Source organism: Amborella trichopoda, chromosome 9, assembly GCF_054954075.1.
Source record: "Amborella trichopoda isolate Santa Cruz 75 chromosome 9, AtrichopodaSantaCruz75HAP2 v2.0, whole genome shotgun sequence".
NCBI classification, from domain to species: Eukaryota; Viridiplantae; Streptophyta; class Magnoliopsida; order Amborellales; family Amborellaceae; genus Amborella; species Amborella trichopoda.
In genome coordinates this window covers 46463190-46490609 of record NC_142344.1, presented here as the reverse complement: position 1 = coordinate 46490609, position 27420 = coordinate 46463190, and the positions used below count along the sequence as shown (strand labels likewise).

Sequence of the window (27420 nt, the reverse complement as noted above, 5' to 3'; positions counted from 1 at the left end):
TGTTTCATGGTTACATTTTGCACTTTTATTATTAAATCTACCAGTTGAATTAATTTAACATCCTTTTCAAATTTTTCAAACACATTTATTCTTAAATGGATATGAGAATTAGTTAAACAACAAAAGGCATTATTGGTGGTACCCAACCCTAATGAATGAAGAGATTATTGGTGGTGAAAGCCAAAGGTAAATTAGAGAGAAATGCAAACAAATGCATGGTGGTGAAGTGCATATTGTTCAAGCTTTACGGTTCAGACATAGCATACGCCATTTTTCTTTCTCAATCACGTGCAGTGCACGTGCCATTAGTAGATTATTTAAAACTAGAGATTTTATGCATGGAAAAGTTTACATAGAGCTGAGGCTTTAAACAATCAAATTAGAGCATATCTCAAAATTTTCACTAGTAGAGGTTGTTTTGATGCCTAAACATCTTCAAATTGATCATCTCGACATCAAGATGCAAGGACATGAGAAAAAAATAGATTTCAAGTTTTGGACATAGTGTATTTTGTAATGCACTTTTGGACCGTCAATGTTCAAGATTTTCAAGTTTTCATAGATATGTCGATTACCACTATTTTTGAAGCTTTTCACTTTATAAATAAAAATATATTTTAAGGCTACCAAAAATATTTCTAGTACGGAAACCACATTTCCTGATACTATTTGAAGGTGGGCTCTAATTTGATTGTTTAGAGCCTAGGCTATAATTTTATGCATACATTAGATTATTTATACTTAGCTACATAATTTAATAGATATATATTGAAGTTTAAACATATAAATTAAATAAAACAAAATATTTATGTTTAGTTAGATCATCATCATCATCTTCAGAGGCTTTTTCGCAACTATTTGGGGTTGGCTAGAAGAAATCATGATCTACCATTATGAGATATCAAGGCTTAATCATCATCAAATATAGTGTTTAATATATCCAGTTAAAATTTCAACTTTAAACATATATTTTTTAGTTATCTCATACAAATTTTTAAAATATAATTTGTCTTACAAGATGTCTAAAATCCAAAATATATGTTTAAATATTCAATATTATTTACTTACCTAATATATCAGTCTTTTAAATTAAGCATGTAAAATTAGAAAATATTAGGTATATTAATACTATATAATATTTTGCATACTATCATCATAGATGGTATATAAATAATATATTATATATATGAGAAGAGTAAACCTTACAATAGCTGAGCAGCTATAACAAATAGTAATATAGGTGGAATCCTAGCCGCAGATCTTCATCGAGTGGTTCAGAATGTACATCACCATATGGATTTTAGTTGTTTTTTTTTTATAAATCTAATTCAGATAAAATTTGGGTGTATATACCTAACACTATTTCAAACCATATAAAAATATAAAAAAATTATTTTTCATAATTTAAAATCACCAAATTACCCCTGTCATTTTTAGGGGTATTTCAGTTATTTTATAATTTGGAAAATATTATCTATATATATATATATATATATATATATATATATATATATATATATATATATATATATATATATATATATATATATATATATATTGTACGTTTTTAGTAAACACGTCTAAAATTTCATTATGATCTGATTTCTAGAAAAAATATTAAAATTCATATACTGATATGCATTTTGAACCACATGATGAAGATCTGATGGTTCTCATTCCATTTATATTACTATTCATTATAAATGTTAAGCTATTGTTAACTTTTTCTGTATATGTATATACTAGCGAAATGAACGTGCTCTACAAGTGTTTTGTAGAAACATTAAACATATAAAGAAATAACCAAAAAATTTCTCAAAACATATAAGAAATCAAAATTCTATTTCCTAAAAAATGATTCTTAGTTTGAAGTCGCATGCTTTTAATATGACATGCACTGGAGTAACATACTTTTATTACGATAAGTTTTTTTTTCCCTTTTTATTTTTTCTATTAGCCTTTCAAGCATTTCTATGTAACTTCCACCTAATTTGTGGTGCTAAAATACTTCAAAAACTAAAACTTGAATATAGGTTTGTTTAGCGAACAAAGTTTGGTGATTAATGTTAGGACATTGGAAGAGACTAAACATGTATATTGCTTTTAAGTATTTTTTACTTTTTAAAATATCAGTCAATATTATAATATTTTAAATTTGAGTGGTTCAATAATATTTGATAATTTATATATATATATATATATATATATATATATATATATATATATATATATATATATATCATATTCTCAATTTAAAAGTAGCCAAATCTAAGACTTTCAATTTAAATAATTACATAATACTTAAAAATTAAAAAGGTTTGAATTTTTTTTTTATCTATAATTTTGAACAATATTTCAACAAAATTAGAATTTTAGTATGAATAGCTATTCTAAGAAAAACGCCAGTGGGGTGCTCATTATAAATTTTTAGTAAAATATAACCATAACAATAATATAAGGGTGGAGTGATCGTTGTAATTTTTGGGTAAAATATATCATACATAAAATAAAAGTCAAGTGTTCGTTGTAATTTTTTATTAAAATATAGGAAAAATTAAAAAAAAAACCCAAGACCACACTTTCTATGCAATTTACCCCAACCTAACTTCTCTCTCACTTTTTCCCCCAAAACAAGCTTTCTATGCAAATACCCCCTAAGGAAAATGTCACGACCTTGCTCCCGTCTACCTACCCGTCACAACAGAAGGCGATCGGGCGTAGGTTCGTGATCCCAATGCAGCGTTTATCACCCAGGTGGGGTAAATTTAACTCCTTTATATGGTAATCAACAAACCAAGGAAATGAACACTGCTATGAAGTAAAACTTAACAAGCCCATTCCTGAGAAAGATATTACATTATATTATAGTTCAAAAGGTGATACAATCAAGTTCAAGGCTCCAAAGCCCATAATTACAAAATTTCTAAGAACAATCTAAGCAAGGCTAAGGGCCCAAAACATACAAGATTCTCCAGCTTCTTCAAAAAGTAGTCGCTTCAGTCCTAAGCTGCAGCCCATACCTCCGACTTGTAACATGTTGCTTTCAATCTACAGGGAGAAAATGTAGTGGAATGAGCTTTGAAGCTCAATAAGCAGATCTAGTGTTATACATGGCTATTAAACATACTCAGGTGCAAGAAATAGTGTCATTAATCATCATTTATAATAGCGCAGTAGTCGAGCATATTGGTTATCAAATCAATGCAGCCGTTATAACAAGATATCTAATATAAAAGTGCATCAAACATAAGCACCACCAGGCATGCAATATAGGAGAAATCATAATTCCAATATATACATCATATACTCACTCCCTAATTCACCGACTCCTGCTAGTAGAAGTCCTGCCCATCAAGCTAAGCGAATCCCGTTGTTTAGGGCTTCTACCATCCCATAGGAGAGAGGGTGATGACAAGCGGGGCAATCCGCTTCGTAATACCCTCAACTTACGCACACGGTCCCCAGTGCGCATTGGGGGTTCAACAAGCCGTCACCTTGCAAGGCATTAAATCAGATCTCATATCTCATATTTTGAATCATAGGGAGCGACCCTCTTTTCTCCCCTAACCTGTTCTTATCATTGTGCAGGCTAGGGAATACACCGACATCACTATCTCGGTAAACCTAGCTCCGCTACTGATAGGCTCGGGTCCCACCGTGTAGCGGCCAGTGTTCTCATCATTAAGCCCAGTATCCACTACCAAAGGGCTCAAGTCCCAATGCACAGTGGTCAGCATTATCATCAGTATAATCACACAATATACACTACCAATGGGCTTTGGTCCTAATGCGTAGTGGGTAGCATTTTCATCAATAAAACAATACAATAGTCACTACCAATGGGCTTGGGTCCCAATGCGTAGTGGTCATCATTAAGGCCTCATTCCATCCTATTTATACCAGTCAATTTATTTGCCTCATGGCATATACATAACATTCTCATCATAGTAGTATCATAACAATATGGCAATCATCACGGGGCATTTATTTCGTGATTCATAGCATCACATTCATACATGAGCATTATCAATGGAATTTTGACAATTATCAAGGAGCTTTCATCATGAATAAGTTGTATCAATATTGTGTCGTTTACTCTTCACCTATTTGTTAAGTGTCATCAATCCCTTATTCCCATGGCCTATACATGGCAATTATCATGTGGCAGTCACACTCATTACTTGATCAATACATCTTAGTAACTAAGCAAGAAAGTTAGATGCTTCACTTATTGAGAAAATCAAACTTTATTCACAAGATCAAGGTGCGGCCTCAAATGAGCACTAGTAATGAGTAATGACGTGTCTATGCATCTTCAAACATAACTCAACATTTATAGGGAACTTTGAGAATCTCAAAACATGCAACTTTACGTTCATTCACAAAACTTTACATCGGTGGCAGATTTGAGGCATTTAGGCGTCGTTCACCTGGTCGAAAATGCGGCCCAAACAGGTTCACAATTGCTTTACAGCAACTGTGGCAGTGACATATCTCGCATAAGCGGCCATATCTCTTGATTTTCATGATATTATAACATGGTGCATGAGGCAAACTTTAACTAGACCTGTACGTCTTTCGTTGAAACTGATTTGGGCCCAAGTGGGCATCGTTTGGCTAGTGAAAAGCACTGAGCAATAGCCTTAACTTTTGCTGGAAATTCTATGTATCATCGTCATGTTACTTACTTATGAACCAACTTAAATCTCATTGGATAAGCTTGCGAGTGTAGCAAAAAAAGGCCCTATGATTTCTTTAAAAACTTCAATGCATTCTCAACCATTTATTTTACCCTATTTCGTTCATTTCCCAATTCATTCTTCCCATTGACAATGTTCTATTAATTTCCAATAAAGCTGAAGAACATAGCACTAAACCCACTTACAGGCTCACAGCACGCAGTTCGCCCGTTGCCCTTGGTGCTCTCCACGGTAGCTTCACATAGTCGCCTTCGTCCCAGAGGCCTCCTCACGACGATAGCACTCCCACGGCTATGATGCAGGCACGTGCATGACGATGGGTAGAGGGCGCTATTTAAAGACGCGGGGGTAGGTGAGGGTTGGTGGGAGTTGGTGAAGCTCACTGTGGTTGACATCGAGGTAGGTGGGGAAGAAAACTGCAGTGGGCATCAACCGCGCGACGCGTTTCTGACAAAAGCGGAATGGCGCTGACCCTGTCGGCTATTGTTCAACGCTTAACCCGCACGACAATAGCCTCCTCTTCTTCTGGCGATACTCTGCCTTCCACGCAGAGATAGCCTTCCACGCGGTGAAAGCCTGCCTCTCTCCCTCTCCTCTCTGTCGTGTCCTTAATCCAGGCGGCAATAAGCTTGCGGCGATGCTCCAGTCGATGATAACTTATTTCACGCGCGACGTTAATCTCCTTTACGTGCAACGATGCTTCTTACGCCTTTCGCGTGAGGCAATAATCCTCTCACGCTCGCGACGATACCCCTTGCTCGCACGTGGCGTTACCATTCTTCACTCTTACGCGCGGCGATAGCTTCCATGCTACATGGACGACACTAGGTCCAACCGCCCAGACGGTGCTAACCTTTGCCCTTAGCGCCGGTCGTGCGCTTCTCTCTTTCTCGACTCCCTTCTCTCTCTCTCTCTACTGCTGCGAGTGGTCTGGTGCAATCGAACTGCGGTCCTTACATCATCCCCTTCTTAAAAAGGATTTTGTCCCCAAAATCATTGATCAAGGAGGTGGGGGTATTTCTCCCTAATTTCATCATCCCATTCCCATGTTGATTCTTCCTTTGAGTGATATTGTCATTGTACTCGGACTAAAGGAATTTCCTTATTGCGTAATACTTGCACTCTTAGTCCAATATCCCGATCGGTGGATCAACATAGGTTAAGTCTTCCCTGAGTAGGATTGGTTCGTACTCCAAAACATGGGACGGGTCAGGTTGATATTTCTTCAGTAGGAATATATAGAAGACATTATGGAGGTTGGCCAAATCAGGTGGCGGGACAAGTCGGTATGCCACGCCCCCAATCCTTTTCAGAATCTCAAAAGATCCAATGAATCGTGGGCTTAATTTCCCTTTCGTACCAAATCTCGTAACGCCCTTGGTTGGCGATACCTTCAAGAAGACCCGGTCTCCTACCTCAAACTCGAGGTCTCTCTTTCTATTATCGGTGTAACTCTTTTGCCGACTTTGGGCTGCCTTGAGCTGTTCTCTAATTAAGGAGATCCTTTTAGCGGTTAGCTAAACTATTTCAGGCCCTAATAATTCCCTTCGTACCCCCAGGATGTATCGTGTAACGAGAGTGATGTGCTTCCTTCAGAATGGCCCTTTTTACACTTTCATCATTGGGAACACATACTCGGCCCAAACTTTAACAGTCCATTACAGCCTAAAGTAAAATCCTCTTTTCTTTTTTGTTCTTCGAAGATTTTCATCAGGTGGGGATATTCTTTCTAAGCCGCTAGGACTCGTTGGAAGTGTGGGGGCTCCACCCTTAGACATGACAATACTTCTCTCCCTTCACCGAGAGGTTGGATGAGTGGCATTCCATTACATCCTCCAACAACTTCATTTCTCGCACCATCAATTGTGCCATGGAGACCATGATTTTCCTGCTTAAGTCGTTGGCTACTATATTAATCTTACCTGGATGGTATTCGATTGTGCAATCATAATCATTTAGTAAGTCCATCTATCTCCTTTGCCTTATGTTCAAGTCTTTCTGAGAAAACAGGTACTTGAGGCTCTTGTGGTCCATGAACACCTTAAACTGGGCTCCAGAGAGGTAGTGCCTTTAGATTTTTAGTGTAAATACTACTGCTGCGAGTTACAAATCTTGAGTAGGGTAGTTTTGCTAGTGCGACGTTAATTGCCTGGAGGCATAAGCAATAACCTTACCTCTCTACCTTAGTACACTCTCGAGCCCTTTATGAGATGCATCAGTATAAATCACGAAGTCTTCATTTCCTTCGAGAAATGCCAGGATCGGGGCGGTGGTCAGTCTTGTTTTAAGTTCTTCAAAACTTCTCTCACAATCTTCTGACCATATGAACTTTACGTGCCTGTAGAATCTGGTTAACCCCAGGTCACTATAAACTTCAGTCACATTTGCTGGCCTCTCCCATCTAAGTATGGCATCAACTTTGGGGGGGTCGACCGCGATCCCATCCTGAGAAATAATGTGACCCAGGAAGGTTACGCTGGGAAGCCAAAACTCACTTTTACTAATTTGACATACAACGTTTTTTACTTTATAGTTTGCAAAACAGATCTTAGATGCTGCTCATGTAACTCCCAGCTTTTTGAGTATACCAAAATATCATCAATAAAGACCACCACAAAGTTATCTAGAAAACGTCGGAACACCCTATTCATTAGATCCATGAATGCAGTAGGGGCATTGATTAATCTGCACGGCATCACAAGGAACTCCTACTGACCATAATTGTTATAACCATCGGTATCAGTGGTCCATGAAATGATATCATACGTAATTGTTATATTCCCATTCGGATCCAAGGGGTCGTAACAGTCTGCACCCAAAAACAAATATCAAAACAAATTTGTTTTGACAAGTAACATGTACATATTTAAATATAAACTAAAGATCAACCATTTAAAGACCTCATACAGGTGGAAGGCAAAAAAAAAAGAAACACTTGGACAAGAGGGGGAAAAAAAAGTAAATCTGGCCTGCAATATAACAAGATTCAAGTAATAGTAGCAGTAGCAATTCTTGGAAAAAGAGTATCTGAAGGTAAGGACGGCTCCTTTTCTCAGATGTACACTATGGTCAGGCTCTCCTCCTTATCCCAGACTTAATAAAAAGAATTTCTTAAAAGAAATGGGAGAAAACAAAGGATGATAAAGGAGGATTATAACATGGATCGAAACTTAAAAGAGTCTCTCACAGAAAATGAACCAAGAACATACATTAAGAAAGATTTTGGAGAAAAGTTAGGGAAACCACTTCTATAAAAATCAATCCATGTTAAGTTCAGTTAAGACAAAATAGAAGCATTGGAAATGTCAACTGGATTAGAATGTAGAGAAATTCAAGGCCAATCCAAGTACTAAGACAATTTCCAGAATAATCAGCGGCATTTTTGGATATTTCTTTGGATGGTCAGAAGCATGCCACAACATATGTAAGTTTGGAAGTGCTTTTTGTCTTTCATTATACTCTCTCTCTCTCTCTCTCGCTTTCTCTCTCTCTCTCGCTTTTTTCTCTTTCATAATACTCTCTTTCTCTTGCTCTTTTGTCTTTCATAATTCTCTCTCTTTGCTCGTTTGTCTTCCATAATACTCTCTCTCACACACACACATACACACACACTTGAAGGTAGACATAAAAAGTCCATGTCGGCAGACAACACAATGACAAAGACAAACAAAGCAACAGAAACAACAAAAAAACAAGAAAGAGGCTAATGGCATTGTCTGAAGAGGTAGAACGGTCTTTGTAAGGTACAGTCATGTTCTACTTGTCCAGTTTGACTTTGAATGGCATGCTTGTTTAGCGGAAGATTCGGGTCTGCCATCAAACAAACACGCCCAAACATTTTATTATTATAATATACTGTTGCAGTTGAATATTCAATATCATTTACCATACAATAATACTAACGTACACTTAATTAGAATTACTATAACAAGTGGGAAAATAATAGCACATTTGCTCATTTTTATTGCATTCAAGGATGCAATGATGGAAAATAGTGCATTGAGAAGATCAAAGAAAATGAAAATTAATAGTAGCATGAGAAACAATACGGGGAATAGATACAAAGATATTAAATAATTGGAAAATACGTATGGATGGTTTCCTCTCAATGCCCTGGCCTCTCTCTCTTTTTGGTTTTGCTTTTGGATTGGTTTCCCTCTCTTAACTTCCATTTCAATGTTATTCTCCAAAAAGCAAAAGGAAAACAAAAATAAAAAATAAGAGTAATGATCCTATAGGACCCTCTCCTACTCGTATATGTAGGACCCCAAAAGATCACCATTAAAATTGGCATGGATCTCTAAAAAAGTTATCACATGGGTGTGGGATTTGACTTTTCTATAGATCCATGCCAAATTTAATGGTCACATGGGTGGAGGGTCCTATAGGATCATTTCTCTAAAAAAATATATACTTATCAAACTTTGTATGAGAAGGATTCTCATACAAAGTTCTTTTTTAGATAATTCCCAGTATTGAGTTTGGATGATCAAGTGGCCTCTCTCAAGGTCTAGCTGCTCTTTGCAGTCTGGCCTAGGTAGTATTTTACCAACATGCACAAATTCATATTAGATTCCCTCCTCCAAAAAGAAAACTACAGTAATATTCTAGACGAGTAAAGTTTATTATGGTCATCTGTTAGTTTTGAGTTTTGAAAGATGTATACAAGGATTAGAAAAGACGATGGCAACACAGGCAATATCAATAATGATAGGAAAAAGGAAATGGAATCGCCGTCATCAGATGATACTAAATAAATATTGTGTATTTTAGAACTCTTTATGGAGTAATTAATTTGAGTCTTTCACTTGGCAGGTATATTAACACCAGCATCTGGCCTATAAATGTCCTAAAAATCTCGCATTTCAATCAGAAAAGAATGTCACTAGAAATCACACATATCTAGTTTATGGAAGCACACTAAAATCTCTGTAGACTGTGGGACAACCATCGTACATTGGGATCCCCACCATCCAGTGATATGCAGGGTGATGGAGAGATTTGGGCACAACAAACAGGACAACCACAATGGTGTGTCCTACACTCTCTCCATCACTGTCTGGCATTCCATTGCAAAGGGATGAGGGATAACCCTAATGAACTGTGGTTTTCCCATATTCCATTGGGTTATTTCCCTTTAGTCATAATTTGGGAGGATGAACATACTTTCTTTACCTTCACCAATAGTCCCCACAAGAACATATTCCATCGTTGAAATGGTGGAATCGGGTGGAGTTCCTGAGGATTATCTCTCGCCCTTCAATCCGTGATATAAGCTTCATAGCACTGTGACAATCCCCACAGACCCTCAGATTCTGCATAACCCTAATGGGTGCTGGAGCATCAATACTAATAAGCCCAAACGCTACTGCCAACTTTTCACTATGATAGCTCAAAGCTGGCACCTTTTGCTCTTCTTCCAATTGCTGCAACACAAAGCTCTTATCAAGAACATGCCCAAATCTCATCATTTCCTCTCCCAACTCCTCAAGCTTCTCGTGAATCTCTCTTAGTCTTGGGTGGACCTGATCATTGGACACAAAAACATGAACCCCCATTTGGGCTTCGACCCAAGAGCAAGCTGTCCCCCTTTTCACTCCCCTCTCGTGCATCATCTTCCTCACTCTTGCAACCCCTCCCATAGGCCACAAGCTGAATATATATTAGCCAATAGATCATAGCCAACAGGGTTCATTGGCTCAATGGCAAAGAGCCTTTCCGCTGCTCGTTCAGCTAGCTCAACATGCCTATGGGTTTGGCAGGCGCCCAACAAGGCCCCCCATATTACCCCATCAGGCTCAATAGGCATGGACTCCACAAACTCCTCGGCCTCATCGAGCGGCCACAGCGCCCTAGCAGTCAACCATGCATGCATAATGGTCAAGGTAAGGGGTAATTCCAAAATCTTCACTCATGGACCTGAAGTGCCAATACCCTTCCTCGACCATCCCTGCATGGCTACATGCATGGAGCACATTCACATATGTGACATGGTCAGGGGCAATGCCATCCTGTTCTACCATTGTTCTGAATAGTTCAAGAACTTTCTCAGCCTCTCCATTATGTGCGTGGCCAGCTATAATGACATTCCATGTCACCAAATTTCGAATGGGCATTGCACTAAAGAGCTTCGATGCGTCTTTCATGTAGCATGCATACCAGCTAGAGAACTTGCGGTGCATATATTTGAATCAAAACCAAGTTTTATTGCATGGACTTGCACCTGTTTGCCATAATTAAGAGCAGTTAGGCCCGCACAAGAACTGAGCACACTAGCGAAGGTGACGTTGTCTGGTTTAAAATCTGATTTGAGCATATGGGTGAAGAGTTTAATGGCTTCTTCATTGAACCCATTTTGTGCATAACCAGCAATCAAGGCCGTCCATGAGATGGTGTTGAGGTTAGACCTCTCATTGAAAACCAACATTGCTGACTCTAATGACCCACATTTTGCATACATATCAATGATAGCATTAGATACAAATACATCGGATTCAAGCCCACAATGGATGGTTTTGCAGTGAACCTGAATACCGAGTAACAAGCTACCAATACTAGCACACGAGCTCAAAATGCTCGGAAAGGTGAAGTCGTCGGGAGCAACTCCATGTTTCAACATCTCTATGAACAAATTCATAGCTTCCTCTGATAAGCCCTCTCTACTATACCCACTGATCAAGCCATTCCATGAAATGTTATCCCTATGATGCATGCCCACAAACACTCTCCAAGAACTTTCAAGCTCCCCTGATTTTGCATACATGTCCATAACTGCATTGGCCACAAAGACATGGCCCTCGAAACCAGTCCTGAAGACCAGAGCATGAATTTGCTTGCCTTCAACAAGGCCTGAAATTCCAGCACAAGCACTAAGAACTCCGACAAATGTAAAGTCAGAGATTCTCAGACCAGTTCTAAGAAACTGAACATATAAAACCAGAGATAATTCCCCCTTTCCAAGCCTTGCATAACCTGCAATCAAAGAATTAAAAGAGACAGCATCACCCAACTTCCCCATCTCTTCGAAGCAATGCCAAGCTTCTTCCATGTCTCCAAGCTTTGAGTATACGTCCAACAAGGTATTCCTCACTGTTTCTTCCATAAAAACACCAATCTTTAACACTACAGCATGAATCTGCAACCCATGGTTTAAGCTCCCAGCCACGACTGAAGCACGAAGGGCTGCAACTAAAGCAATTGGATGAGGCTTAAGTCCACTTCGACTCATATCAACAAACATTTCAAGAGCTTCAAATGCATATTCATGGCGCACATACCCACCAATCATGATAGTCCATGAAAACTGATTTTTCTCATGCATTTGAACAAAAACTTGGCGTGCATCATTCAACAGGCCAAAACAACAATATCCGTGAATCATTGTATTATAAGAGAAGGGGTCTTTCTCAGACATTTCATCGAACACTTTACGAGCTTCTATAATATAACCAGATTTACAATAGATATGGATGAGTCTATTGTTTAAGAAGAGGCAATGGGGAAAACTGGTTTTGGCCATGTGGGTTTCGACCTTTTGGGCTAGGGAGGCCGCCATTGATTCAGAACAAGCTTGAAGAAGGCAAGAGTAAGCTGGAAACCTCTTTTTAATGGCCTGATGATCTGTTTCTTGCAGAAGTGTTATGGCCTGGTCCAATTGGCCTTGGTCACAGAGAGCGTTGATGGAGTCAAGAAATTGTTGGGTTTTGCAAAGAGTGGTACGTGTTTTAGAGGTAGTTGCAGAGAGAAGCATGGAGGTGAACTGTCTAGGGTTACGGTTTTTGAAGATGAGGCGTCTGGTGCAGGTCTGTGAGGCCCCCATGAGAGGTGGCGGCTACACACCAGTGTGTAATGGCGCTCTCATACATTTGATTTTGTTTAGATTTTTAGGGCGTGAAAATAGTATTTTAAACCCAAAGATAGTATACTCCCGCGGGAGTACACTATCTATTTAACGTTCCCCTGCATTACTTCATCTAGAACTCATTTTAGGTCCCCAAATTCGGGAATGTAACCATTTCAACACATATTAACCTCAATAAAAATTATTTTTTAGTTGTGTCCTCTATGCACTTGAAAACAATAATATCTCGAGGTCGAATAGACATCATCTAATTTTTGGATGATGACATCTTTACAAAACTCAAATTTAAAATTTTTCTTTTGACAATAGACCATGCATTCATATAGTCTACTTTCAATCTAATTATCATAAACGTTTTTTAGTTCTTCGTTCTTTATTCAAATGTGCATCAAAGACTGATATTACTAATTAAATTCTAAATATATTGTCATCTAGGGCTCATAACCGTTTGTGGTAGAGCATTTAGATTTAAAGCAAAGTTTATGAGTTCTGCTCCTGTTAGGGCAAGTTTTGCCTCCATAAACTAAGACACTTCGTCTCTGCTGTGTCCGAACTTTGCGTCCATAAGCTAGGACACTTCATCTCTATGTCCGAACTTTTCTATGATGACAGACAGCTACCCATACAAGTATCCCCCTGTGTCTAGGAGTGTCACATCGTGTTGACACAAAAGTTTGGCAATTTTGAGTGTTGCGGTAACAAAGATTATAACATACATATCATAGATGAAAATGGTTCATAATCATCAATATATATGAAAATGTTTCATAATCATCTAATATATATATATATATATATATATATATATATATATATATATATATATATATATATATATGGAGGAAAGCTTTTTATATTCCTTCTACAACATTGAAATTCTATCCTCCACCTACCATCCAGCCGTCTATTTTTTATCAACAGAGTCACTCATCGTTTGTTTTTAGATCCGACGTCTCAAAGTATTTTATTTTTAGTTTTTTTAAATACAATTTTTCTAAATATAAAATTTGGTACGTGCCTTCTTATCATTGGGGCGCATCTATAAAAAATATTAACAATAATTTTTTGATAAAAAATAATGACCAAATTACCCCTTGAAATTTTTAAGGGTATTTTGGTCATTTTATTTTATTGAAAATATATTTTTTATATTTTTCGCTAGAGCCAGTTTAATAGAGAAATTGATGTCCAAAATTTGGTGTCAAAATAGTTTATAGTAGTGGTTTAAAAAACGGATCGGTGCCCTAGATCGAGCACTCCAAAAAACCATTCGAATCGGTGAATCGGAGATCCGGATCGGGAATCGTCTAACTCGGTTGGATTAAGCTTTAAAAAAATCCAAAAAAATTATTAAAATTCATTATAAATGTTATCTTTTAAGAATCCAATAAGAAACGAGGGTACTACATTGTTAACTTTCATTTTTTTTCATCAATTTGTGAATATTGAGACGTTCTTTCCTTGCATAAACTTATGTTAACCATTAAATTTATATTACACAAAAGAAAATTCATAGAATTATCAGTGATAAAGTGTATCAATCATACATCGACTACAATAAAGAGTATACTAAATTGATGAAAAAATGGCTACTAAAATCTCGAATTGGCGAAAAACCCTAATTCACTAAAAAACCCAAATTATTACAACCTACTTATAATCCAAAATTATTACAACCTAACTAACTATAATATTATATACTGAAATTAAAATTATTGGTTAACATTTTATAATTATTTTATTATACAAACAATAACAAATCCAAAATATTTTATAATATCAACTAATTTAAAATGTACTATTGACAACTGTAAGAAAAATAGTATATTACATGATTTATAATGCAAAAGTCAATAAATAATTTCAAAATTATTACAACCTAACTAACTATAATATTATATACTGAAATTAAAATTGTTGGTTAACATTTTATAATTATTTTATTATACAAACAATAACAAATCCAAAATATTTTATAATATAATCTAATTTAAAATGTATTATTGACAATTGTAAGAAAAATAGTACATTACATGATTTATAATGTAAAAATTAATAAATAAAATAAAAATTTGGTTATCAATATAGAAATTATTTGAATACGTATCAATTTTCGAAATAACACTTCAATTTTTCAAAATTTTAATTTTTTAGATTCTAAAATAAATTTAGTAAAAAAGATTGATAATAGAAAGATTGAATTTCAAATGGAATAATTTTTTTTTAACAACATTATTTTATGCTTATTTTTTATCTTTTTTACAAAAAAATAAAGTAATATAATGTGCCCCGAGCTAGGGTTTGAACCTAACTCGTCCTTCAACAAAGAAGAAGCAATAACCATAAAGCCACGCTATGGCAAGTGTAATAGCTTTACATATTAATAATACTTATTCTATGTATATTTTAATTTAATGCACCTTGTGGGAATTATCCCACATCCAAGAATGAGTATAAAAGTGTGTGATATAAATAGTTTCGTTGTGCTATTATACATGCACGCGTGGAAACACGGGGTTACAATGCTGTGGGGTTGAAGGCTTGCCACGTGTGGCTAAGTTTTGAGGCTTGTCATGTGTGATTGAGAACCGGTTCTCCCCAATTAGTGACCTTTATAGGCGGTTTATGGTTCAGAACCCGATGTAATCGGCACGGGGTTACCGATTCCTGTACTGTTTTGAGGCTTGCCATGTATGATTGAGAACCGGAGAGACCCGGTTCTCCCCGGTTTGTGACCTTTATAGGCGGTTTATGGTTCAGAACCCGATGTAATTGGCATGGGGTTACCGATTCCCGTACTGACTCGGGCAAGTCCGTTGCGACTCATCGATTTTTAAACCATTGATTTATCCGTTGCGGCTCGCCGAGTTTAGACCATTGATTTATAGAAAAAAAGAGAAGAAGGTTACGGATTCCCGTACCGACTCGGGCGAGTCCGTTGTGACTCACTAATTTTTGAACCACTGATTTATAGAAAAAAATTAAAAATAAAATAGTGTAGACGTGACATTGTGATTGGGCCAATCTTAACCCTCCATTAAAAAATGGGCGGTTAGATAAAAAGGGGAGGATAGAACTTCTTGCTATTAAATTCAAATGAACACGTAAACATATCAAAAAATAACTTATCATACAGTCTCACTATTTTAAAATAAAGAAAAAATTGTAAATACCCCAAAAATTAGCTTTGTAGACATTTTTCCTCAATACTTTTAGTATCACACCTACAATCCAAATATTGATTTTCTTTGCTTTAACCTCTCAATGAAAAAATTAAAATATTTAAGACTAAAACGTCATTCTCCTCTCTCATTCTTTCTACCCGCCCTCTCTCTTAGTTTTCCTCTACCCATCCTCTCTCTCCCTACCCACCCTCTCTCTAAGCACCCTCTCTCTCTCTCTTCTCCCTCTGTCCTTTGGATCTCTCTCTCCACATGCCATCTCTCTTTAAGAATAGCGATTGGGAGAGAGCAGAAAAAATGGACTGAGAGATTGGGAGAGGGGGAAAAAATTGGTTGAAAGAGATTTCGGGAGAGAGAGTGGAAAAATGGGCTGAGAGGGATTGGAAGAGAGATTTTGGGAGAGAGAGAGAGGAAAAATAGGCTGAGAGAGAGAGAGATAGCAACAGTGAGAGAGAGAGGGAGATATTTCGTGGAGAGAGAGAGAGATGGGGTTTTTTCCAGTGAGATTTTGTAGAGAGTATAATTTTTTTTCAGCCGCTATTGCTATCTCCCTCTCTCTCCCGAAATATCTCTCCCCAATCTCTCTCAGCCCATTTTTTCACTCTCTCTCTGCCCAGGTATCCACTCTCATTATCTCGAAATCTCTCTCCTAATCTCTATTCTTAGAGAGAAAGGGTGGGTAGAGAGATATCCAGAGGAAAGAGAGGGCGGATAGATAGAGTGAAAGAGGGCGGGTAGAGAGAGAAAGAGAAAGAGGGCCGGTAGAGAGAGAGAAAGAGAGAGCGGAGGTAGAGAGTGAGAAAGAGAGATGGCGGGTAGAGAGAATGAGAGAGGAGAAACGAATTTTAGTTCTAAATATTTTGACTTTTTGAACAGGAGTAATAGAAAAAAAAAACAGTCTTTGGGTTGTGAGTGCGATACTAAAAGCATTGGGAGGAGGATGTCTGCAAAGTTCATTTTGAGGGTATCTATATTTTTTTCTAAAATAAAATAAAAAAAAGAAAATAAACTAGAAACCTATTTGTTTGTTGGAAGGCAAATGTTCTTTGGAAATTGAAAGTTCTTTTCTAGAAACTGGAATATTACCTTTCTAGAATTGTTTGTTATTGTGTTTGATAGCATGCATAGAATGTTAAAGAACTTTGGGTACTTGTGTTGGATTGATCCTGAAATGTTTGGCAATGTTAAAGAAGTTTTGGGTCCCAGTGTTTGATTGACCGTGGAACGTTTGGCATCCGGAGAACTGAGGATATGAGGCCGTTGTGTATTGTATGAAAGGGATATTTAATACACTCCTAATCCTTATTAGGTCTAATGAAATGGAAGGTTTAGATCAAGGGCATAAGGAATACGTTATGCTCTCTCTACCTCACCCCAATAAAAACACCTTTAATAATAAGGTGCGGTTTGTATAGAGCCTAGGCTCTAAACAATCAAATTAGAGCCTACCTTCAAATAGTGTGAAGAAATGTGGTTTCAATACTGGAAATCTTTGTGATAGCTTTAAAATATATTTTCATCTTTATTTATAAAGTTTAAAGCTTCAAAAATAGTGGTGTAGATCAATAGATCTATGAAAACTTGAAAATATTGAAAATTGACGGTCCAAAAATACATTTGAAAATACACTATTTCCAAACTTGAAATCTATTTTTTTTTCTCATGTTCATGAATATTGATGTCGAGATGATCAATTTGAAGATATTTGGACATCAAAACAATCTCTTCTAGTGAAAATTTTGAGGTAGGCTACAATTTGATTGTTTAGAGCCTCAACTCTATATAAACTTTTCCCTTAATTAATATAGATTTTTTGCTAATATCTAATTCAATAGGCAATTAAAAACTCATAGAGAAGAGTCCACATATTCCTTTTAAGAAAAAGTGGTCGGTGACTTTGGATGAAAGCCAATCTTGGCTTCTACAAAATGCAATAGAATACATATGTTCTAAATTATTGTTATACAATTTTTGTGGTCATTACTCCCTATCTTCTTTAAAGAATATAATTGATCTCTATCTTTCGTTATTGTAACTTGTAATTGTTTCTAGTAAACTCTACTTGTAGTATCAACAATTCTCCACAAAAATTACAAAATTTGAAAGAGAAAAATCTCTTATGGATATTACATGGTCAATGTAACTGTCACGTTTGCTATTAAGAGAGATTTATATATGTATCAGATGTGGATATATGGAGATTGAACCTAACACCCTTTGAAAGAGTAACCATTAAAGATAATGGTTCATAATTTGAGATGAGGAAATAAGAATCATACTGAACATTGCATCATGATTCAAAACACAAACATTCCACCAAAAACGGTCTCTTTCAATTGAAACCATGACATTCCACCTAAAACGGTCTCCTTCAATTGAAACCATCAAATTAAAATGTAACGCTCTCTCCCCCCACTCCCAAACAAACCCACATCAAAGCAAACTTCAAATGCAAAAAACTAACTCTTGGGCAGAGTGAAGCATCAAGGCAAGACATAACTACATCTCAGATAATATATTGCTTTAAGATTACCAATTACTCAACTAAATTAAGCATGTAGGATGATTTCTTCATATACTCTTTGTTTCCACAAGTTGGGTCATATCAATGACTACTTCTGATGGTGGGAGTAGGAAGTTCATTTGTAAGCCATTACAATGCTACATATGCTTGGGCAAGTTCTGGCCATAAGCACTTCAAATGTCTAGACCCTCATCCAATATGTGTGCACATAGAATCACCAAAAATCCAGCCTATTCAAGGATCCCTGATCTTCGAAATTAACAACAAATGCCCATTTTATTAATTTTACAAGAATCCAATCACTAGAAACACCAGCCGAGAAATCCTTCCCAAATACGCATCTCCTTGCTGAAGGTCATGAAGTTGTGTGCTTCTTGAATTACGCCATGGGGATCAAGGTTTGAGCCCCGTTAGCAGAACCAGATGGTATCAGAGGGTGTTCCTGCATTGTTATGGCAGATAAAGGGTGCCATGGCCTTGTCAAGGAAACCTAGATATGAGACATATGCAAGTAGCTTCATCAGGCTTAAGTCCCTTTTAACATTTCATCATACATATTTCTGGCCTACCTAAACTATGGCCATCCCCTACAACATGAACCATAAGCCCTGCGGGTGGCTTTGATTCCACCATGTCATGCAACTCATCATGACCCCAAATCAACAATTTGTAAAATTTGGTGAATCAATTTGTCAAATTTTAAGAAAAATTGAATTCTTATTGACTGAGGAAGTGAAGAAAATGAGGGGTTTCAAGCAAAAGGCAGATTCTAACACATCGAAGAAAACCCAAATTCACAAGGGGGGACCAAAACCCCCTTTGATTTGCTTTGATACAAAGCAGTTCATAACACCTCAAATAGGAGAAAAAACCCAATAAATTGAGGTGTGATAAACCCCCTATAAACCAGAATTCTCTCCCTGCAATTCATTTTCTTTGTAGAACCATAGATTTTGCAAAGACCCATATATATATATATATATATATATATATAGAGAGAGAGAGAGAGAGAGAAAGAGAGAGAGAGAGAGAGAGAGAGAGAGCAATTCTTCTTTGTAGAACTATAGATTTTGCAAAGACCAAAACGTAAGAGAGAGAAATTGCTCGGGCCTGAAAGGGAATCACCCACAAGCAAACATTTTCAACACACCGTAAGGGATGAATTATAAAATGAGGGAGAGAGAGAGAGAGAGAGAGAGAGAGAGAGAGAGAGAGAGATAGATTGCTTGGGCCTGAAAGCGAACTTTTTTTTTTTTGAAAATGATAACTGTTGCATTGCTATAAAAGGGTGTACAAAAAATGAAGCACCCAGGTGTTCGTATACAAAAAACCCTTCGCGCCCCAAAAATTGCTCTAACATAAAGTATTACGGAGGGCAATTAGAGCTCAAAAAGTTGCTGAAAGGGGTCCGAGATGCTCTACACTGAGGCTCCGTTTTAGCGAGGGAGTCAGATGTGGTGTTAGCCTACCTCCACGATGGAACAAATTTGTGGATGCCCATGAGAAAGGCTAAAGCTTAGGCCAGAGCAGAGTTTGTGTGTCCAACAAAGAGGGAATGAGATAGAAGAGTATTTCCAATGGAGTCTCAGAAAATTCCCCCTATTCCGGCAAGGCCTGGGTTTCCGAGGGAGCAGCCATCGAAAATGAGCTTCACTTGGCCCGGCTCAGGTAGTCTCCATAGCAAAGAACGAGAGACCCTAGCTGGTCTAGGGGTCAGCAGATTTTTCCAATTAAGGTGGAAGTCCGAAAAGGAATAAAGTTGGAACAGCGTGTTGTCTTTGGCCCAGAAGGTGATGAAAGAAGTTACCTTTTGGTGCATGGCCAGAACAGTTGTGGTTCACCTCTAAAGATCCAATTGTTACGCTCCAACCAAATAATCCAAAGTGTTGCAGCAACGGTGGCACGCCACAGGTAATTGCATGTGGCTGGACTAAGTTGGAGAGAGGAAGGCCTGGATGAGTTGCGGCATATGGAGTAAGGGTTACCAGACCCAGCCGAAACGCTGAAGCAGAAGACCCCACAGGAAGCAGGCAACACGGCAGTGAATAAAGCGGTGTGCTTCAGTTTCCTCTTCCTCCCTACACATAGAACATCTGTTAGGGAGCTGGTGGCCCCTTCTTTGGAGTTAGTCTACCACAAAAGCTCTCTCAAAGAAAGCCAGCTAAATATAAAGAGGGCTGAAGATTGGGTGGGGGAGTAGGTTGGCAAGCTTTGTAGAAAGAAGTGACTGAGAAAATACTCGTGGGGGCTGGTGAAGAAAAAGAAAAACAAGATAGAGGAATAGAGTTGGGGAAAGTTTCTTATAGAAGTCAAGCACCGTTCTGCGCTTGGCTGCATCTCCCAGCAAACATTTTCAACACACCCTAAGGAATTACCCACAAGCAAAAAATTTCAACACACCCCAAGGAATGATATATAAAATGAGAGAGAGAGAGAGAGAGAGAGAGAGAGAGAGAGAGAGAGAGAGAGAGAGAGAGATTGCTTGGGCCTGAAAGGGAATTGCCCACAAGCAAACATCTTTAACACACCATAAGCAATGATATAAAATTAGAGAGAGAGAGAGAGGGAGAGAGAAAGGACTGCAAGGAAGAATATACAATGATGAGACACTTCTGCAAACAAAAAAAATAGAAAAACAAGATAGAGAAATAGAAAAACGAGAAGAAGAAGAGAGAGAGAGAGAGAGGAGAATCTTCTGCACCAAGCAAACCAAGGTGGAGGAAGAGAGATCATGAAGAGAGAGTGAGTAGAGAAAGAGAGAGATCTAACTGGTTGATTTCAAGTGCTCAGATTGGGGTGGGAGGCAGCCACCAGATGCAGACAACAAAGTTGCGGTGAAGATGCGGCCAAGGTAGAATGGTGGATCGTTGGATCTATTTAGGGAGAGTAGGAGAGAGAAAAGTTCATAAGGTTTTCTGAAACTGTTCACTGTTGTATTGCTTGAACGTAAAAGGTTTTGCTTCCCTAGGTTTCAACAGAAGCAAAACATTTCTCATATGAGCCAAAAAAAAAAAGAAGATAGAAATTCTTTTAGCATTAGCACTCCTGCGTGTCAAACACAGAAGTGCTATAGAATGGGTGAACGTTTGGTTTCTAAAGCCAAATGTTTGCCCAAACAAACACGCCCTCAGGAACTTACCAGGGCTGAGACACGCCAATATAGACCATGTCTCTCCATTGCTTGATGCAAACAACCAACTAAATTCCTCCCTGGAATCCGGAGTCAACATGTCTTTATTAGCACATTTTCAAGGGAGAAATCTAATTGCATAGAATATCAAGAAACTGGGAAACTAGCTCAAGATATAAGAGAGAACATTTAACAATAGCACATATACATGATTGTTTATACATCAGACCATCTAAACTCCATACAAGAAGGCAAAAGTTCTACATATCCATTCCGAATTCAACCTGCAATAACTTACTTTTCCAAAATAAGCACAAGTGGAAACATAATTATATATGATTTATATAATGACCCAAAGATTTGTTTTTCATTTTATAAGAATAGAGTAATATGTGAATTTTTATTGAGAAATAACTGAGTTAATTACTTTCTTCCTTGCTCACTACACAAGTCTTTGTCACTGAAAGCCCATTGATTACATTTCGTTCTAGTATTATCTGCTTTCCGCCCATGGAAATCCTTGTGGTTGGGTCTGGAGATAAAAAACATTTTGAGCCCTTCTTACAGCACCACTGCAAACATGCACCTTATTGAAAAGAAAGAATCACACCTACTAATCACCTCAACAAAGCACCTTAATTCATCCATCTGAACATCCATCTATTTCCACTCAAAAGGAAGGACAATAAAATGGTCTCAACAAAGCACCACCAGTCTAAATATTGCAAACAAGGAACATTCAAGCTATAAAATGGTTTCAAGAAAATTCTATTGTTTGTCGGGCATGTACTAGAAGGACAATATTGTAGAACTGCTTCCTTAGCATTATCTTCTTGATTGAAAGCATTGTATCATACATAACCACCCCTATGTGTACACATGTCTTTTTCTGGACATAATGTTTGTAAAGTTGGAAACATATTCACCGTATTTGTTTTCTTGCTACTGCCTATATAATGCATTTTATGTTATGAGAAATCAACGAGCAAGACACATGAAAAAGAATATAAAGACTAAAAGAACTAATTGCCTATGAATATTACAAAGAAAGAAAAATAACTATATGAACCAAAAGGGTTAAAAGCAGATAAGTATCACTAATAATTTTACTACAAGAACGACATCTAATGTTTCAAAAAGCGCTAGGAGGCACCTAGGCGGTCAGGGGGGTCCAGGTCGCCCAGCGCCTAAGCGGGCGCCCAGAACCTGTGGGGCCCAATAGAAATAATTTTTTTTTGGGTTTTCTCTCTCTAAAATAGCCTCTAATGGGTTTTAGGTTTTAAATGAACCTAAAACCTACAATTTTACCCCTTTAGTATTAAAAAAATGACCCAAAAATACCCTTAAGGAGCCGTAATTCTGCCCCCGGGTGGGGCACAAGCCCTAGGCGGCCGTCAAGCGCTGGGCGGTCCCCTTTTTGAAACAATGACGACATAAATAAATTGCATAGCTAAATATACTAATCTCAAAACATTGAATGCTTAGTATACAAGCATAATACAACATTGTGTGCACCACATAATATATATTAATACAGAGCAAATTTCAAAATCAGAACGTGAGAAATCACGATGCCACAACATCTAAAGCAAAAACTAAACTAAAAAAAATCAAAAGCAGGTAAATATTCAAACTTACAACTTCCAAACTGAATTATATGGCAAACATCCCAATTCAATCTAGAATGATCTTGTCACATGAAGTAAACACAGTTAAAATTTTCAATTTCACGGCTTTCTATTACCCAATGAGAGATAATGCTATTTCAACAACAGCACAATTAAATTTAACCCCAGATAAAAGTAACCGGAAAACCCAAGAATATCTCATTCTGCAAAGGAATGCTCCATAAATTTCAGCCCAATGAGTACAAAAACCAAATAACAGAAAACCCGAAAATTCTGTAAGCAAATAACAATAGCATAGAACCCAGTTTTATAGATATCAAATCCTATTGCATGATACAACCTCCTAAATAAACTTTCAGCAATAAATAAAAGAAAAAGAATACTTAGATTATTAACTCAAAAAACCAAATGAAAATTAGTTCAATGACACCACAAAAACAACATCAACAACGATAGCAATAATGATCAATTAATCAAACACCTCAAGGCCAAAACATTTTACATTATATAAACAAAATCAAATTAATCAAACTCTCGAGCCCCAAAATAGTAATTCTCAATAAAAAGAAAACTCACATCAAAATTTATGTGACAAACTAGAAAAATAAAACATAAATAATAAATAAATAAACTTAGGGAATATGGGGGTTTTCTTCTTTATGCATAACCAAGAAGAAAAAAGAAACAAAAAATCCAATAAAAAAAAGAAACAGAGCTCTCTGTAGACTTGGGGTTAATCTTGTTTGAGCTTAATAATAAAAAAAAAGAAACCTAAATCAAAAATAAAATCTCATTTAGATCTGGGATTAACTTTTTTGAGCTCTAAACAATAAAAAAATTAAAAAAGGACTTGCTGTAGCTTTCTCTAAGCGCTTAGCATGCAGCAATGGGGGCAATGAGGGGAACAGACTTAAGGCAAGGAGGACAGGAGTTGGTTGAGGGTTGAGCTTTGTTGGGGCGAGTGGCAATGGATGGTTGAGTTGCTAGGGTTTTGAGTGATAAAGGGTTAGAAAGATGGATGGTTGAGTTGCTAGGAATTTTTCTTCTCAGAGCGTGGTGAGTTTTTTCTTCTCAAAGAGATGAGTTAACCAAGGGTCCCCTGCGTGGATGAGTTTTGGACTTTATAGCCCCGATGAGTTTTTCCATGTTACAATATTTTTGCTCATTAACTTTTTGTGAAAGTTGCAAAGCGAGGGTACCAATGTCCTGCAACTTTCCTCAGTGAAATAGTGTTTTGGGGAATGTGGTGGTTCCAACTTTCCACCTTTTTGTTATTCCCAAACCAAGGAAAGCTATAGTATAGGAGAAAGTTTGGGACTTTTCCACACATTCACCGTTATCAAATGCCCCTTAGGAGAGTAAGGGGAAGGCCCTAAAGAACATGAATGGATGTAATGAGAAAAGATATGATGACTTACAGTTTGACTAAGGGTATGGCCCTTGATAGAATGGAATGGTAGAAGAAGATTCATGTAGCCAACCACAAATGAAGCTCGGAAGAAGATGATGAAACCATCTAGACTCAATCTGACACTTTAAATTACTCTTTCCAATAACTTTAAAATGAATGAAATTTAATCACATCAAGAATGTAACACTCCATTTTCAGTTTGGACAAATCTTAAACCACAAGCAATAAAATCAAACAATTCCTGGATTTAATAGAGTTTAGTTGATGAATCCACATTAAAAGAACAAAATTTTGTAAGCAATATCATAGAAAAATGGAAGTTAAGAACCTTAGAGGTGCCAAAATCGACAATTACGCTCAAAGACCCACCACCATAGCCTCTAATTACAATGAAATCAAACTATTCTTGCATTTAATAGTGTTTAGTTAATGAACCAATGTGGAAAAACAAAAAAAATTAAGCAACATCCCAAGAAAAATGGAAGTTAAGAAACCTCAAAGGTGCCAAAATGGACACTTTTGCTCAATGACCCACAATCCTAGCCTCATAATTGCAACCTCAAGACTCAGAAAATTTGTACTCCCAAAGATACACACGTAAATAGAGTTTCAAAAAATAAAAGTTCTAATTACATTTAATTCTCTAGAGTCTTAAATTCCTAGATTTATAGTCACAAGATGATTTTTACTCGAGCAAATAAAATGTTTCAGAGCCTAATTAAAATGAAAGGAAAACGATATAATGACAAAGGACGAACATAAAACAGACGAACATACCCCCAGACTTTGCATAAAACTTTCATTAATTTATCGTCAGTTGCAACTTGAAATTCCAAGTTATTTTCACTCTAGTTCTGTTACTGAGTTGCTCCTAAATATCATTACTTTCACTCATAATAAATAGACTTTGGGAACTCGTCAATCAAAAATCCACATAGCAAAATTCTACTTCCAATTCAAAGAATCTTCATCGTAATTCCACTCCTTTTATAAGACCTGTGTTTAAGCTACTTCTATGCAAACTCATAGGAGTCAAATATTTACTAATCACAAGTAACAGGGGTCACAGTGAAATTTTTAACCAACCGTAAATAGTTGGTCAAAGGCTCTCATGATGATGATGAAATAACAGGGGTCACTGTGGCCTTGGATTAAGATCCTAGATTACCTACCACAAAGCACCCAAAAAAAAAAAGGTATTCCAATTAATAATATAATATATTCTTTAAAAAATAAATACAGTTCTTTGTTCCTTTTATTCTTTGCCTTAATCTAAGAAGAACACAGACTGTTTTCTAATATCAATAAATAGGATCCACACATCATACATCAAAGGAAGAATTCTCATCACAAGACATGAGAATAATCAGATCTTAGAACTTTCAGAATAATGTTGCATAAGAAAGGAAAAAAGAACAACACAAAATCCAAGGTCAGTTGTGTCGAAAAGGAAATTCTAAGTTTCAAGTCTATAAACCTGTTATTCAAAACGAATCGAGGGGGACAACATATGGAGGGGACCCATTCACGAAAAAGGGAAATCAAAGTGCATTTGACACATGAAACGCCCGTATCACACCCTCATCAAGACCCAATGCCAGTGTCACATCAAGAAATAAAGTCCAAAGAGAAAACAGCCAATCCAAACCAGATGAAAAAAGCCAATTCAAAGTGGAGATACATACTATGAAATGGTCACCATCCATCTTCTTTCTCCATCTTTTACTCTCCACCTTTCTCCATCTTCGGTAACAAATAATCTTGGTATGGCTTGAAACCTTCCTTCCATTGAGAAAATCTTTTCTTCAAGCATTTAAATATTTCCATCTCTTCTGATTCAACTTTGACGCTAGATCCACCAAAATTCAGCTTCACAGGGCTTAGCTCGTCAAAGAGTTATGATGCATCTAGTTTCTCTTCACCTCTAGGATCACAATTTTTCTTATGCAATGCAGTAACAAAAATATCAAATCTGTTGTCTTTGTGACCAAATTTTGATTTCCCAAAAGAAAGGTTTTCAAGGGGTGACTTCTCAGGATCCAAATTATTTGCCTGGGTCTCATGCAGAAATAAGTGCCCCTCTTCTTCGGGATCTTGGGACTCAGTCCATGCATCATAATCATTAGAGAGAGACATAGCATAAGGCACTTCAGGTCTAGGACGAGATTTCGGCAGTTTCGAACTCTTGGCTAAACTGATGAGTTCTTGACATTGATTACCCATTTCCGCATCTGCAGACAACCAATTAATCTCAGGAACAAAAGATGCTCTTCCTTTATCGATGATCTGAAAAGTTTGCAAAAGGGGAAAGGGGAGCACTGGCCCAACTAGATGGGGTGGCATTGGATCAATTACATCACCCTTCTCAGTGGGAGGACCAACTTGATCACACTTCTTAGTGGCCTTGGAGCGCGATCTCCCATAACTTTTCGATGGTACACGAAATGGAAACGGTGGCAATTGAGTGGAAGAGGAGCTAGGAATGGCCAAGTAGTCAGGACCAGTGTGATTCAAATATGAATTCCTCACAAATGCGAACTCCACATAACACAAATTTAGACTAGTCCACATTCTCTTAGATATAATTTCATGAGCACTGCTAAGAGTATTTATTTCACCAAGAACATAGTCCATCGAGGGAAGTGAGCCAAACTCCAGCTGACCTGAAGCTTTCCATGCCTCCAATATTAACTCCTTTGCAGCTGCAGTACTTTCAACATTGTCACAATGCATTGATCCTCTACTTGAAGTTTCTTCTAGTCTCGAATTCAAAACTTCAGCAAGAGTTGGACCACCACTAAAGTATCCCAAGAAGTAATCAAACTTTTTGTGTAGCAATTTGAGATGATCGATGTCTTCTGGTTCCACATGTGAAGGAAATGTAGTCCTAGATTGTACCTAAACCGGTTTACAACTGGACTTTACACAAGAGAAATCCCACAAAGCCTGGTATTTCAATGTTTCAAAGATCCCATTAGATGTCA

The 27420-nt window shown here is 37.1% G+C and overlaps 1 protein-coding gene, 1 long non-coding RNA gene and 1 pseudogene across 8 annotated transcripts; all 3 read right to left on the bottom strand.

The window, feature by feature from the left end:
• Nucleotides 1-2837: 2837 nt before the first annotated feature.
• On the bottom strand, nt 2838-12757 carry LOC105421293 (putative pentatricopeptide repeat-containing protein At2g01510). Of its 7 annotated transcripts, none has more exons than XM_088848449.1 (3): nt 9867-12757; nt 8448-8510; nt 2838-3048 (listed from the first exon to the last, which is right to left on the bottom strand). In XM_088848449.1, exon 1 carries the CDS (start codon nt 12517-12519, stop codon nt 10843-10845), a length of 1677 nt encoding a protein of 558 aa, XP_088704575.1. In that variant the 5' UTR covers nt 12520-12757; the 3' UTR covers nt 2838-3048; nt 8448-8510; nt 9867-10842. The 7 variants fall into 7 exon arrangements, with proteins under 7 accessions (XP_088704575.1, XP_088704577.1, XP_088704576.1 ...); XM_088848451.1 differs by lacking the exon at nt 8448-8510 and adding an exon at nt 7417-7509; XM_088848450.1 differs by having other exon boundaries at nt 9876-12757.
• Nucleotides 9878-10258, bottom strand: LOC105421041 (pentatricopeptide repeat-containing protein At4g16835, mitochondrial pseudogene; annotated as a pseudogene).
• A 5202-nt stretch (nt 12758-17959) lies between the features above and the next one.
• LOC148780567 (uncharacterized) lies at nt 17960-22364 on the bottom strand. Its single transcript, XR_016041674.1, has 2 exons — nt 21407-22364; nt 17960-21231 (listed from the first exon to the last, which is right to left on the bottom strand). It is a non-coding gene; the product is annotated as an uncharacterized LOC148780567 (long non-coding RNA).
• Nucleotides 22365-27420: the final 5056 nt, after the last annotated feature.